At 43.2% G+C, this 15,474-nt stretch overlaps 1 protein-coding gene across 2 annotated transcripts in view; it reads right to left on the bottom strand.

Annotated features, from left to right (window-relative positions):
• Positions 1–313: 313 nt before the first annotated feature.
• The window catches only part of erich1 (glutamate rich 1), a 28,159-nt gene continuing 12,998 nt past the window's right edge, over positions 314–15,474 (bottom strand). Inside the window, exons 4-6 of one of the 2 annotated variants that reach the window (XM_023994753.3) lie at positions 10,915–11,301; positions 10,041–10,235; positions 314–1,175 (exon numbers count right to left, since the gene is read on the bottom strand). In XM_023994753.3, coding sequence (XP_023850521.1) covers positions 1,048–1,175; positions 10,041–10,235; positions 10,915–11,301 — 710 coding nt within the window. In that variant the 3' untranslated portion in view covers positions 314–1,047. The remainder of the gene's footprint in view (positions 1,176–10,040; positions 10,236–10,914; positions 11,302–15,474) is intronic. The other variant, XM_023994754.3, reaches the window with a different exon arrangement.

The following is a 15,474-nucleotide window of genomic DNA, read 5'->3' as shown; positions in this document are numbered from 1 at the left end:
ATTGAAAATGGATTGTGAAGACTACATCGTACAGTAATTGGTGAGCTATCAAGTTGGTCCAAATGTCATGTCAACAAGCCAACAATTGCGTCAGATTTGGCATATGTCTCACGTCAATTGGAAGGATGTAGTGTGATGCTACTCCTAATTAGGTATCCATGCTATCATATGAAACAACTAACAGTAACTCAAGTGGCATTATCACACTTACTCATGGAAGGTAGAATGAGCCAACAGCCTCTTCATTTAAAATAAGTAATTAGGGTGTAATGTCTTACTGTATATCAGGTGGACAATAAAAATAAAAGCAAAACATATCAAAAAGTTTTAATACGCACAGACACGAATTGATTTCCATTCATATCCACTCCTAATTAAACAGCTTCACATGTGTGCATAAAAATTTAATAAAATACATGGAAAAAAAGAAGTGGTACGCACTAGGCTGCATTCAGAACAAACCCCTGCACCGCATCCATTTACCCATAACATGGCAGAGCCTCGCGCTTGAGCCTTTTACTTTGTTTTGGTCCACTAGCTTCAAACAGCTATAAAACATTTTTTTGTAATTGAAAATGCATTTCACTGCAATTTAGATGGTACAATGATTCCCTACACTATTCAGTGCTTGTTTTCTCTCAAACTGAAATTGAGAGTACAATTTTAGCGACCCAAAAAATKTAAGTTATTTCTACATTGGCCGCTTGATCCGATTTCCACTAGATAACACAGCCAAAGACAGAACAGCTTTCCTATTTTGACAACAGATGAAGGCCCGGCAGGATAMATCAATAGGTTGAATATCACAGCCAGTCACAACAAGGTGGGTAAGTAACACTATCATTCCACTATTACTGCAGATATATTAGGGACATTTTCGGGAAATCACAATGCAAAAATTAAACAAAAAATCCTACAGGTAGCACCTTTAAGAACGTTTGTATGTAGTGGTCTTCTCAAACAGTCGTGGTTGAGGGCACACAATGTATGATTCAGATTAATTTTCCATCAGTAGTATTGTTTAAAACCATGAACATCTAGGAAAGTCTAAGCTGTGTTGTTGGTTGGTTCGACTAGGAAGGTTGTGTTGTTGGTTGGCCTGTCTTTCTGTCTCTGCAGGGGCAGGATGTCTGTGATCCAGTATTGAAATAAGGACACAACTGCAGTGGCCTCACCTGGAAAGACGAGACAACACGTTACATTAGTTTGATTGCAATTAGGAACAGTGAGTGGTTAAACAGTTATTTAATGAGATCATTACTGCCATTCTATAGTGATAAGGACAATTATCCTGGTCTAGGTCCAGTACTGTACCCGTCTGTCTGTGTGTACTGTCTGTCTCCTCAGACATTTTTTACCTCGCCTTGACCCAGTCAGTAATCCCAACATGTTTTAAGCTGACCACCATTGTCCCTGTTCCCAAGAGCTCCAAGTTAACCTGCCTAAATGACTATCACCCTACTAGCACCCCAGTAGCACTCACATCTGTAATTTTGAAGTGCTGGTCATGACACACACCATCCCAGACCCACTCCAATCTCATTGCATTTCACATTGCCATCTCCCACCTGGACAAGACGAGAAATAACTATGTGAGAATGCTGTTCATTGACTACAGCTCCGCCACGCTGACCTTCAACACAGGGGCCCCTCAGGGGTGTGTGCTTAGTCCCCTCCTGTACTCCCTGTTCACCCTAGACTGCGTGGCCACGCATGACTCCAACACCATCAAGTTAGCTGAGGGTGGTATGCCTGATCACCTATGGTGATGAGACAGCCTACAGGGTGGAGGTCAGACACTTGGCAGTGTGGTGACAGAACAACCTTTCCCTCAATGTCAGTAAGACCAAGGAGCTGATCGTAGACTACATGTGAGAGGGGAGAGCACTTCCCCATTCACATCAGCAGGGCTGTAGTGGAACAGGTCGAGAGCTTCAAGTTCCTTGGCGTCCACATCCCTAAGGATGGTCCACACACACGCAGAGTCGTGAAGAGGGCACAACAGCGCCTCTTCCCCCTTAAGGAGGCTAAAAAGATTTGGCATGGGCCCTCAGATCCTCAAATTCTACAGCTGCACCATCAAGAGCATCTTGTCTGATGGCATCACTGTTTGGTATGGCAAATGCACCCCCCTCGACCGCAAAGTGCTACAGAGGATGGTGCGGACGGCCCTGTACATCACTGGGGCGGAGCTCCCTGCCACCGAGGACATCTATGAGGCAGTGTCAGAGGAAGGCCTGAAAAAATTGCCAAAGACTTCAGCCAACCAARACTGTTCATTTTGCTACTGTCCATCAAACAGTACCGGAGCACCGGCTCTCAAACCAACAGGCTCTGAGACGGCTTCTATCCCCAAGCCATAAGACTGCTAAATAGTTATATAAATGGTTACATGGACAATGCACACTCAAGACTATATCCATTGAGTATACACCCTTAGAACAGACTCAATTTGTCAAGGCATGAAATCTACAAGGTGTCAAAAGCATTCCACAGGGATGCTGGCCCATGTTGACTCCAATGCTTCCAAATGTTGTCATGTTGGCTGGATGTCCTTTGGGTAGTGGACCATTCTTGATACACACGGGAAACTGCTGAGTGTGAAAAACCCAGCAGCGTTGCAATTCTTGACACAAACCGGTGCGCCTGGCACCTACTGCCATACCCAGTTTAAAGGAAATTAGATATTTTGTCCTCACCCATTCACGCTCTGAATGACACATACACAATCCATGTCTCAATTGTCTCAAGGCTTAAAAATCCTTCATTAAACCGGTCTCCTCCCTTTCATCTACACTGATTGAAGTCAATTTAACAAGTGACATCAATAAGGGATCATAGCTTTCACATGGACAGAGCAGGTGCTTTTAATGTTTTGTATACTCAGTGTATACACACACAAAACCCACACAGAAAAGATTTGGCATGGGTCCTCAGATCCTCAAAAAGTCCTAAAGCTGCACCATCAAGAGCATCCTGACTGGTTGCATCACTGCCTGGGGCCAAGCTTCCTGCAATCCAGGGCCTCTATACCAGACGTTGTCAGAGGAAAGCCCTAAAAATTACCAAAGACTCCAGTCACCCTAGTCACAGAATAGCGGTACCGGAGTGCCGAAGACTAGGTAAAAAAGGCTTCTTAACAGCTTCTACCCCCAAGCAATAAGACTCCTGCTAATCAAATGGCTAACCGAACTATTTGCATTGCCCCGCCCTTCTACATTGCTGCTACTCTGTTATTATCTATGTGTAGGTTACTTTACTCCTCCCTACATGTACATATTAGCTGGACTAACCTGTGCCCCTGCACATTGGCTCCATACCAGTACCCCCTGTATATAGCCCTGCTACTGTTCTTTTATTGTTGCTCCTTAATTGTTTCAGTTAATTTTTGTAAATACTTGAACACTTGTTTTTTTATTAACTGCATTGTTGGTTAAGGGCTTGTAAGTAAGCATTTCACGGTAAGGTCTACACCTGTTGTATTCGGCGCATGTGACAAAGATTTTTTTTGATTTGACACACTTTCACACTAAGAATATCCTAGTCACTTTATCCTGCCTTCATGTACATATATACTAGAGGTCGACCAATTAATCGGAATGGCCGATTAATTAGGGCCGATTTCAAGTTTTCATAACAATCGGAAATCTGTATTTTTTTACACCTTTATTTAACTAGGCAAGTCAGTTAAGAACACATTCTTATTTTCAATGACGGCCTAGGAACGGTGGGTTAACTGCCTTGTTCAGGGGCAGAACGACAGATTCTTACCTTGTCAGCTCGGGGATTCAATCTTGCAACCTTACAGCTAACTAGTCCAACGCTCTAACCACCTGCCTCTCATTGCACTCCACGAGGAGCCTGCCTGTTACGCGAATGCAGTAAGAAGCCAAGGTAAGTTGCTAGCTAGCATTAAACTTATCTTATAAAAAACAATCAATCAATCATAATCACTAGTTATAACTACACATGGTTGATGATATTACTTGTTTATCTAGCGTGTGCTACGTTGCATATAATCGATGCGGTGCGCATTCGCGGAAAAAAGACTGTCGTTGCTCCAACGTGTACCTAACCATAAACATCAATGCCTTTCTTAAAATCAATACACAGAAGTATAGATTTTTAAACCTGCATATTTAGCTCAAAGAAATCCAGGTTAGCAGGCAATATTAACCAGGTGAAATTATGTCACTTCTCTTGCATTTATTGCACGCAGAGTCAGGGTATATGCGATAATAAACGTTTTGTTTTCGAAATGATAGTTTCCGGATTCGACCATATTAATGACCAAAGGCTCGTATTTATGTGTGTTATTATGTTATAATTAAGTCTATGATTTGATATTTGATAGAGCAGTCTGACTGAGCGATGGTAGGCAGCAGCAGGCTCGTAAGCATTTATTCAAACAGCACTATCGTGCGTTTTGCCAGCAGCTTTTCACTGTGCTTCAAGCATTGCGCTGTTTATGACTTCAAGCCTATCAACTCCCGAGATTAGGCTGGTGTAACCGATGTGAAATGGCTAGCTAGTTAGCGGGGTGTGCGCTAATAGCATTTCAAACTTCACTTGCTCTGAAACTTGGAGTAGTTGTTCCCCTTGCTCTGCAAGGGTAACGCTGCTTCGAGGGTGGCTGTTGCCGATGTGTTCCTCTTTCGAGCCCAGGTAGGAGCAAGGAGAGGGACGGACGGAAGCTATACTGTTACACTGGCTATACTAAAGTGCCTATAAGAACATCCAATAGTCAAAGGTATATGGAATACAAATGGTATAGAGAAATAGTCCTATAATTCCTATAATAACTACAACCTAAAACCTCTTACCTTGGAATATTGAAGTCTCATGTTAAAAGGAACCACCAGCTTTCTCATGTTCTGAGCAAGGAATTTACACGTTAGCTTTTTTACATGGCACATATTGCACTTTTACTTTCTTCTCCAATACTTTGTTTTTGCATTATTTAAACCAAATTGAACATGTTTCATTTATTTGAGGCTAAATTGATTATATTGATGTATTATATTAAGTTAAAATAAGTGTTCATTCAGTATTGTTGTAATTGTCATTATTACAAATTAATGTACATGTTTCCCCCCCCCCGTTTTTTTATATAAATCGGCCGATTAATCGGTATCGGCTTTTTTTGGTCCTCCAATAATCGGTATCGGCGTTGAAAAATCATAATCGGTCGACCTTTAATATATACATACCTCTGCACATTGATCTGGTACTGGTACTCCCTGGAAATGGTCTGCCTACCCATGTGAGAGAAGCAGACTCAGTCTCAACCTTTAAGTCTTTATTGAAGACTCATCTCTTCAGTAGGTCCTATGTTTGAGTGTAGTCTGGCCCAAGAGTGTGAAGGTGAACGGAAAGGCACTGGAGCAATGAACAGCCCTTGCTGTCTCTGCCTGGCAGGTTCCCCTCTCTCCACTGGGATTCTCTGCCTCTAAGCCTATTACAGGGGCTGAGTCACTGGCTTACTGGTGCCCTTCCATGCCGTCCCTAGGAGGGGTGCATCACTTGAGTGGGTTGAGTCACTGACGTGATCTTCCTGTCTGGGTTGGCGCCCCCCCTTGGGTTGTGCCGTGGCGGAGATCTTCGTGGGCTATACTCAGCCTTGTCTCAGAATGGTAAGTTGGTGGTTAAAGATATCCCTCTAGTGGTGTGGGAGCTGTGCTTTGGCAAAGTGGGTGGGGTTACATCCTGCCTGTTTGGCCCTGTCCGGGGGTATCGTCGGATGGGGCCACAGTGTCTCCCGACCCCTCCTGTCTCAGCCTTCAGTATTTATGCTGCAGTAGTTTGTGTGTCGAGGGGCTAGGGTCAGTCTGTTCTATCTGGAGTACTTCTCCCATCTTATCCGGTGTCCTGTGTGAATTTAAGTATGCTCTCTCTAATTCTCTCTCTCGGAGGACCTGAGCCCTAGGACCATGCCTCAGGACTACCTGGCCTGATGACTCCTTGCTGTCCCCAGTCCACCTGGCCGTGCAGCTGCTCCAGTTTCAACTGTTCTGCCTGCGACTATGGAACCCTGACCTGTTCACCGGACGTGCTACCTGTCCCAGACCTGCTGTTTTCAACTCTCTAGAGACAGCAGGAGCGGTAGAGATACTCTCAATGCTCGGCTATGAAAAGCCAACTGACATTTACTCCCGAGGTGCCGACCTGTTTCACCCTCGACAACCACTGATTATTAATTGACCCTACTGGTCATCTATGAACATCTTGGCCATGTTCTGTTATAATCTCCACACGGCACAGCTAGAAGGAGGACAGGCCACGCATCAGCCTGGTTCCTCTCTAGGTTCTGGCCTTTCTAGGGAGTTTTTCCTAGCCACCATGCTTCTACACCTGCATTGCTTGCTGTTTGGGGTTTTAGGCTGGGTTTCTGTACAGCACTTTGTGACATCAGCTGATGTAAGGGCTTTATAAATAAATTTGATATATAGCTCCACATTGATCTGGTACTCCCTGTATATAGCTTAATTCTAGTGTATTTTATTCCTTGTGTTACAATTTGTCTAATTATTTTTTAACTCATCGTTGGGAAGGGCTCGTTCGTAAGCAAGCATTTCAAGTCTACACCTGTCATTCGGCGCATGTGACAAAAAGTTTGATTTGATTACTGTCACCTACAGTACCTCTAACAGCTTCCCTTTCCCCCTGGGCTATGTCTTTTATATAACCGTGCTGTTAAGAGTCCAAATTAAAAGGAGAAGTGCACGAAAGTCATCAAATAAAACTGGCAACAGGCAAGCAGCAGACGTCATCGCCGACAGAGGTGTTGGGTAGAACAGTGAAATGTAAGCTGTGGGATATGCTTTTGCACTGCCCTCGTGGTCAACTGATTCCTCCTCTCTCTCTCAGAGCTGAAGAGAAGCTCCAGGGAACTGTGGAAAAGACTTCAGACTTTTCCACAGAACAGGCTAAACCAACAGCACAGCAGGCTTACTGGGCTCAAGCATGGCTGGACAGAAACAGCAGGCTTACTGGGCTCAAGCATGGCTGGACAGAAACAGCAGGCTTACTGGGCTNATGGCTGGACAGAAACAGCAGGCTTACTGGGCTCAAGCATGGCTGGACAGAAACAGCAGGCTTACTGGGCTCAAGCATGGCTGGACAGAAACAGCTGGCTTACTGGGCTCAAGCATGGCTGGACAGAAACAGCAGGCTTACTGGGCTCAAGCATGGCTGGACAGAAACAGCTGGCTTTATTCCACTGGTGGCCAATTCCATTTTGTTTAGCTATATAAATATCCTTAAAACAGTAAGTTATTTTACCCCATTGTTTTACATTCCGTTTAATGGACATTTGCCTTCAGCAAAAGAGAACAGGTGGGAATAGATTAGTTAACAGACTGGATGGATATTAGACTACTTTATTTGCTCTTTAAAGGCTCAGTGCAGGCAAAAATGTGATTTATATACATTTCCACAATACGAGGTTGGAATAACTGTGAAAATTATGATAAATGCCCTTTTAGTGAAAGCGCTGTTTGAGAACACCTTAAATTTCAGTCTTTTTTTGTAGGATGGAGTTTTGGCCTGCGTGGGGACATYACCAGGCAGTAAATTAGTTAATAGACCAATAACAAAGAGTTCCAAACCTCTCTGCCAATAACAGCTAGTTTTCAGATTTCCCCTCCCACTCAGATCACTCCCAGACAGTCCAAGTAAAATTCTTGCGTGAACTGCTCTTTGCTAAGAAATTATTTCTGACACTAATTCATAACCATCACAATAAGGTACATAATGGTTACCCAGAAATGATTTGATATTAAGATGAAAGCGGCAGCATTTGACCTTTAATGACTAATTACGTTTTGGTGGAATCCACAAAGCTTGTCCACATCTGAGGAGCAGGTGGAGGGACCAGCAGGAATAAGCTGTGTGGTTTTAGTTTATAGTGAGTCTATAGTAGGGTTCCCCAACTGGTGGCCCACGGGTGGTATTATTTGACCACCCAAGTGTTACATTTTTATTGTTGGACATAAGTCTGTAACAACACCAGGAAATCAGCTCCAAGTGACTTTCATTTTGGACATCTGTTCCAAAGTATTCACACACAAACACGTGATCATATACAAATGTAAGCAAGTTTTGAAATTATTATGTTCTAGTCAAATATATATCTTCATGCAGTCAATTTGCAGTCTACAAATTATGTTCTGATCCCACGACCAGCCACCCGAGAAAAAAAATTACGAAAAATCGTCCCGCTTCCTGAATCTAGTTGATGATCCCTGGTCTATAGAGAGTCCACTATGGGAACTGATCACARGTCTGGACTGGAGTTTGTTTTCCTCTTCAGAGTTGATCATCACTATGACCACCTGCTCAGCCGTGCCCTGAATCCCCTGGACAGGACAGTCGTATAATACACTGCAGTAGTATACTCTGCACTGGGGCCAACCAGGTCATCACTGATCTTATCAGTTAGATTTGAACTGGCCCAAAACACACACGAGACCATCTCATTCACAATTTTCAGACCTGTACAAAGTCTGCTCTCCTGGCAGCTCTTGAGTAAAACACCCGGTGGCAGGAGATAGTGGGGACTGTCAAACTGGTTTGTGTTTGGATAGGGGAGAGCATGCATGTATAGGTAAGGCATGCTAGTATGGCCAGACGAGGGCAGGTATGATTAGGCGACTGGTAGTATGGACTAGAGGTCGACCGATTATGATTTTAACGCCGATACCGATTGGAGGACCAAAAAAGGTCGATACTGATAAAAATTGGCCGATTTTTATTTATTTATATAATGACAATTACAACAATACTGATTGAACAATGAACACTTATTTTAACTTAATATAATACATAAATAAAATCTATTTAGTCTCAAATAAATAATGAAACATGCTCAACTTGGTTTAAATAATGCAAAAACAGTGTTGGAGAAGTGCAATACGTGCCATGTAACAAAGCTAACGTTTAAGTTCTTTGCTCAGAACATATGAAAGCTGGTGGTTCCTTAACATGAGTCTTCAATATTCCCAGTTAAGAAATTTTAGGTTGTAGTTATTATAGGAATTATGACGCGTCGACTATTTCTCTCTATACCATTGGTATTTCATATACCTTTGACTATTGGATGTTCTTATAGGAACTTTAGTATTAGGGACTTTAGTATTACCAGCCTAATCCCGGGAGTCAATAAGCTTGAAGTCATAAACAGAGCTGTGCATCAAGCATTGCTAAGAGCTGCAGTAAAGTGCTTTTGAATGAACACTTACAAGCCTGCTGCTGCCTACCACCGCACAGTCAGACAGCTCTATCAAATCATAGACTTAATTATAATCAACACACAAATACGAGCCTTTGGTCATTAAAATGGTCAAATCTAGAAAATATAATTTAGAAAAGAAAACGTTTATTCTTTCAGTGAAATACGGAACCGTTCGCAACGAGCCAGGCGGCCCAAACTGCTGCATATACCCTGACTCTGCGTGCACAGAACGCAAGTGAAGTGACAATTTCCCTAGTTAATATTGCCTGAACATGAATTAGCAGCTAAAAAAATAAATAATAATAAAATAAAAAAAACACTTCTGTGTATCGATTTTAAGAAAGGCATTGATGTTTATGGTTAGGTACATTTGTGCAACAAATGCGCTTTTGTTAAATCACCCGTTTGGTGAAGTAGGCGGTGATTCGATGATAAATTAACAGGCACCGCATTGATTATACGCAATGCAGGACAAGCTAGTTAACCTAGTAATATCATCAACCATGTGTAGTTATCTAGTGTTTATGTGAAGATTGATTGTTTTTTATAAGATAAGTTTAATGCTAGCTAGCAACTTACCTTGGCTCCCTTGCAGCCACAAGGTCATTTTGATGCTGCATTCGTGTAACAGGTGGTCAGCCTGCCACGCAGTCTCCTCGTGGATTGCAATGTAATCAGCATCCAAAAAGGCCAATTACAGATTGTTATGAAAACTTGAAATCGTCCCTAATTAAATCGGTCAACCTCTAGTATGGACAGGTGAGCTCAGACAAGAATAGTTAAGGCAAAACCAGATAAGACTACTCACTAGGAGACATGGTAGAGCTGTTCTGGAGCTCTTGCAGAGCCTTGGCAAGCCTCTCAGTGTCCTGTTGCTGCACCAGGGACTTGAGGCTGTGGAGTTGGGCCAAAACAGGAGGGGGGAATGTTCCATTGGACAGACTGGTCAGAAGGCCCTCCACTACCACTGAGGACACATGGAGCCTGCCTGCAGGCAATGAGCCTGGAGAGTGTGAGGAAAGAGGAGATGCTATTACTCCACCAACCTTTCAAATATCCATTACTGAATGGGAATGTGCTAAGCAAGATGTTGGTAATTCAATCATATGACAGCAGCAAAATGTCTAATACCTTAACAATCGTCAGGTCTATGTTGAGACTGAGGTACATAATAAGGACAGGAGCATTTCTTCCAGAGGCAAGTCAGGGAGGGATTATGCCAGACCAGACGACAGAGCCTGTACATTAGGAAGTAACCTAAACACCTCAGACCTTAAAATCTCCCATGGTCCTCAAGTTGGGACCATTTTTTGGGTTGTGCTCTGCACACTGCTCCTCAAATTATTTATTTTCTGCCAATATGAAGGCTATAAAATAAACTATGCTTCAGCACTTGAAGAGCATGGGCAAAACCCCCCTTTCCCTATATAGTGCACTACATTTGGCCAGCTCTTAGGAAGACTGAGCCAGACTAACCCTATTCCTGGAGACTACTGTCCTGTAGGTTTCCAGTCCAACCCAATCTAGCGCACCGGATTCTAATAATTAGATGGTTGATAAGCTGAATCAGGTTCGTTACAACTGGGGTTGGATTGAAAACCTACAGGAGGGTAGATCTCCAGGAACAGGGTTGGAGAGCTCTGGCCTAGGCTGTGTGTGACCGTATCTGGGTTGATACTCACGATCAGACACGTAGATCTCCTGTGTGGTCCTTAGGAAGTCCATCACTTCAGCTGCTCTTCTCTGCTTCATCTCTTCATCCTCATCCTCCTGCCCATTCCCCTCTCTCTGGTAGGTGAACTCCAGAGCTGCAGCGCGGGGCATCAGACCCAGAGACAGGAGCTTTTCTTTGTGGCGTTTCTTCTTTAGCTTCCTCCTCTTGTTCTTGCTGAGCCGCTCTCCTTCCTTCTCCGTGGGGGTCGGAGCCATGGTTGGATCCCCAGGGTTGGAGTCTGTAGCCTGTCCCGCGACTGTCCCTCCTCCTGGAGCTGTTGTTCCCTTCCTCTTTCTTCTTTTTCTCCTCAGTCGTTGTCTTTCTCCCTCTCCTTCAGACTCATGAGTGTTCTCATCTGAAGGGAAGAAGAAAAAGTGAGAGCTTGTTAACTAATCTAGCATTCATTTGGCTGTGGTGCGCCAGTCCCTGTGATCCATATTCATAACTAATATCCATTTCATAGCACTTGGAATCAGCCACCTTCAACACCATGTCTATCCCACCTTTGACATAAGACTTTGTTTATTTGGTAGCAGAAAGTTTATTCAGCCAAGCAGCACCCCTTGGATTGATGCCTGTCTGGGGCTCGGAGAGCACTGAAGTCAAAAGCTGACTGCATCACCTTCCCCTGTGGTAAAGCTGGGCCCCTGCCCACACAGAGTGTGGTGGCTGTTCCCCAGAGTAACTGGTGGGTGGAGAGGCTGTCTGGGATTGAGCAACCCAGCCAGTCTATACACTCCAGTACCCCCTACTGCAGAGCATGCATGCGCACACACACCACTCTCTTTCTCTAGACTTGAAGCAGTTAAGAGCTTTTTGGTCTGAAAGAGAAACTGCCACCATATGGCCAGCTGTGCAGAGAGTGCGACAATAAGAATCTTTAAAAAAAGGTTGTGTTAAGTATCAATTCTCAGCTGTGAAAGGAGATCGAAATTGTAAACAGCACAAATAAACAGCCGGTGATGATTATTCACAGCATTTCCATAAAACGAATCATAATAAGCATGTAGGAAGCGATTTACTGTTGGTGGCAATAAGTGAATGCTGCAACAGATGTGGGGCAAAGCGGACATGGCTTGATAAAAGGTGCATAATGCAGCAAATGTGATTCAGCAAGGTCCAGCTCAATAGTCTCTCAAAGAAACAGGATGTCCTGTAGAATGAGGATGGACACGCACACAGTCCATTTTATCATGACTTAGACTGTTACGGGTAAACTGCAGTCAAATGTTACGGGTAAACTGCAGTCAAATGAATGTGAGTCAGTGTTCCCTCTAGTGGTCATGTACTCTAGTGGTCAGGGATCAAACCACAGAGCCATTTTCTGTTTACCATCAAATGTCCTTAGAGTGATGCGCTCGCATCCCGACATCAAAAAGCTCTGCAGCAGGATAACTAATGCTGGTATCGGGACCGTGACAAATTTAAGAGTGAGTGATAACCATGAAAACACGCAAGACTGATGGCTTTAGCCATGTTCAACAACTATTCTTATTCTGGATTTATCTAGCTCTATCTAGCTTTATCCAGCATTATCTACCTTGCCTCTCATTTACCTTGTGTTTGAATAAAATCCACTATATGCACTGAGCTTGTCTGATGCTTCACAAGCACTGTTTGACTAAATAATTAAGACAAATGACTCAAGAAGGAGCCTGATGGCCATGCTGTGTTAAAAACAAAATTACAGGGAATGCCTGTGACTGGTGAACATTGTCTTACTCTTCTCCCTGCTGCAGCGAAAAAGGCACCAGAGCACTGCAAGTGTTTCTTCGCACTGTCCGTGCTGAAGCTGCAACATATCAGCTATTTCGTTTCTTACTTGTTTCACTGACAAAAGTGGTTACCGAAATCCCTGATTTGTTTAGGAAAAACATTGCCTATTTCCTCAATCATTGCTCTCTTTACGTGAAACATGTAAGCATCTCATGCACGTGACCAATAGGGCCTGATCTATAGATTATCAATCACATCAATAAATTGATTATATCAAACTCCGAACACTAACGCGTGACAGCAAACTGGATGCGGAGGTGGTGAAAAATAAACTCTAACCTGGAGAATGTTTACTGGTTGCTCAGAACGGAAAGTCAGATGTGTGGAAGACATTTGACTTAGTTGTGGAAACTATTGGAGATCCAGAAAAAGGAGGGTATAGGAACAAACGTTGTGGGAGTAGTGTGATGACAATGACAATATTTTTTCTGCCTATTTGGAACAAAATGTAAACACTAAATAAATGAAGTGTACCAGAGTGTCTGTTCTAATGAAATATATACACCCCCCCCAATTCTTCTCTGCAGATCCTCTCAAGCTCTGTCAGGTTGGATGGGGAGCATTGCTACACAGCTATTTTCAGGTCTCTCCAGAGATGTTTGATAGAGTTCAAGTCCGGGATCTGGCTGGGCCACTCAAGGACATTCGACGACTTGTCCCGAAGCCACTGCTGCGTCGTCTTGGCTGTGTGCTTAGGGTCATTGTCCTGTTGGAACAGGTTTTTCATTAGCTCTGTACTTCGCGCCGTTCAGCTTTGCCTCGATCCTGTCTAGTCTTCCAGTCCCTGCCGCTGAAAAAAAAACACAGCATGATGCTGCCACCATCACACTTCACAGTAGTGATGGTGCCAGGTTTCCTCCAGACATGATACTTGGCATTCAGCTCAAAGTCTTAAATCTTGGTTTCATCATGGTCTGAGAGTCTTTAGGTGCCTTTTGGCAAACTCCAAGTGGGTTGTTATATGCCTTTTACTAAAATGTTATTGGTCACATACATGCGTTTAGCAGATGTTATTGCGGGTGTAGTGAAATGCTTGTCTCTAGCTCCAACAGCGCAGTAATATCTAAGATGGTTGTCCTTCTGGAAGGTTCTCCCATCTCCACAGAGGAACTCTGGAGCTCTGTCAGAGTGACCATCGGGTTCTTGGTCACTCCCCCTGACCAAGGCCCTTCTCCAATTGCCCAGTTTGGCCGGGCAGCCAGCTCTAGGAAGAGTCCTGGTGGTTCCAAACTTCTTCCATTTAAGAATGGAGGCCACTGTGTTCTTGGGGATCTTCAATGTTGCATCATTTGATGTACCCTTCCCCAGATCTGTGCCTCGACACAATCCTGTCTCGGAGCTCTACGGACAATTCCTTCGAGCTCATGGCTTGGTTTCTGCTCTGACATGTACTATCAACAGTGGGACCTTATATAGACAGGTGTGTGCCTTTTCAAATCAATTTACCACTGGTGGACTCCAAGTTGTAGAAACATCAAGGATGATCAATGGAAACAGGATTTACCTAAGCTCACTTGAGTCTCATAGCAGTGGGACTGATACATTTGTAAATAAATACCTTATGTTTAGTTGTAATAAGTTAGCAAACATTTCTAAAATAACTTCTCGATTTGTCATTATGGGGTATTGTGTGTAGATTGATGATTTGTATTTAATCAATTTTAGAATAAGGCTGTAACGTAACAAAATGTGGAAAAAGTAATGAGGTCCACACACAACCAGTCAAAAGTTTGGACACACCTACTCATTTAAGGGTTTCTTTTTTTTGTTACTATTTTCTACATTGTAGAATAATGAAGACATCAAAACTATGAGACACATATGGAATCATGTAGTAAGCTAAAAAAAAGTTATTCAATTCAAAATAGATTTTTCAAAGTAGCCACTCTTTGCCTTGACAGCTTTGCACTCTTGGCATTCTCTCAACCAGCTTCATGAGGTAGTCACCTGGAAAGCATTTCAATTAACAGGTGTGCCTTAATATGTGGAATTTCTTTCCCTTTTAATGCGTTTGAGACAATCAGTTGTGGTATACAGAAGATAGCCCTATTTGGCAAAAGATCAAGTCCATATTATGGCAAGAACAGCTCAAATAAGCAAAGAGAAACGACAGTTCATCATTACTTTGAGACATGAAGGTCAGTCAATCCGGAAAATGTTAAGAACTTTGAAAGTTTCTTCAAGTGCAGTTGCAAAAACCCTCAAGCACCAAGATGAAAATTGCTCTCATGAGGACCGTCACAGGAAAGGAAGACCCAGAGTTACCTCTGCAGCAGAGGATAAGTTCATTACAGTTAACTGCACCTCAGATTGCAGCCCAAATAAATGCTTTAGAGTTCAGGTAACAGAAACATCAACAGTTACGAGGAGACTGTGTGAATCAGGCCTTCGTGGTCAAATTGMTGCAAATAAACCACTACTAAAGGACACCAATAAGAAGAGACTTGCTTCGGCCAAGAAACACAAGCAACGGACATTAGACTGGTTGAAATCTGTCCTTTGGTCTGATGAGCCAAAATTAAATTGTTGGTTCCAACCTCCATGTCTCTGTGAGACGCAGAGTAGGTGAATAGATGATCTCTGCATGTGTGGTGCTTTGCTGGTGACTGTCAATAATTTAATCAGAATTCAAGGCACACTTAACCAGCATGGCTACCAGAGCATTCTGCAGTGATACGCCATCACATCTGGTTTGCGCTTAGTGGGACTAGCATTTGTTTTTCCAACAGGACAATGACCCAAAACACACCTC

Source organism: Salvelinus sp. IW2-2015, linkage group LG9 (genome assembly GCF_002910315.2).
Source record: "Salvelinus sp. IW2-2015 linkage group LG9, ASM291031v2, whole genome shotgun sequence".
NCBI lineage: Eukaryota > Metazoa > Chordata > Actinopteri > Salmoniformes > Salmonidae > Salvelinus > Salvelinus sp. IW2-2015.
The sequence above is the reverse complement of the archived record's forward strand: the minus strand, read 5'-3'. Positions and strand labels throughout refer to the sequence as shown.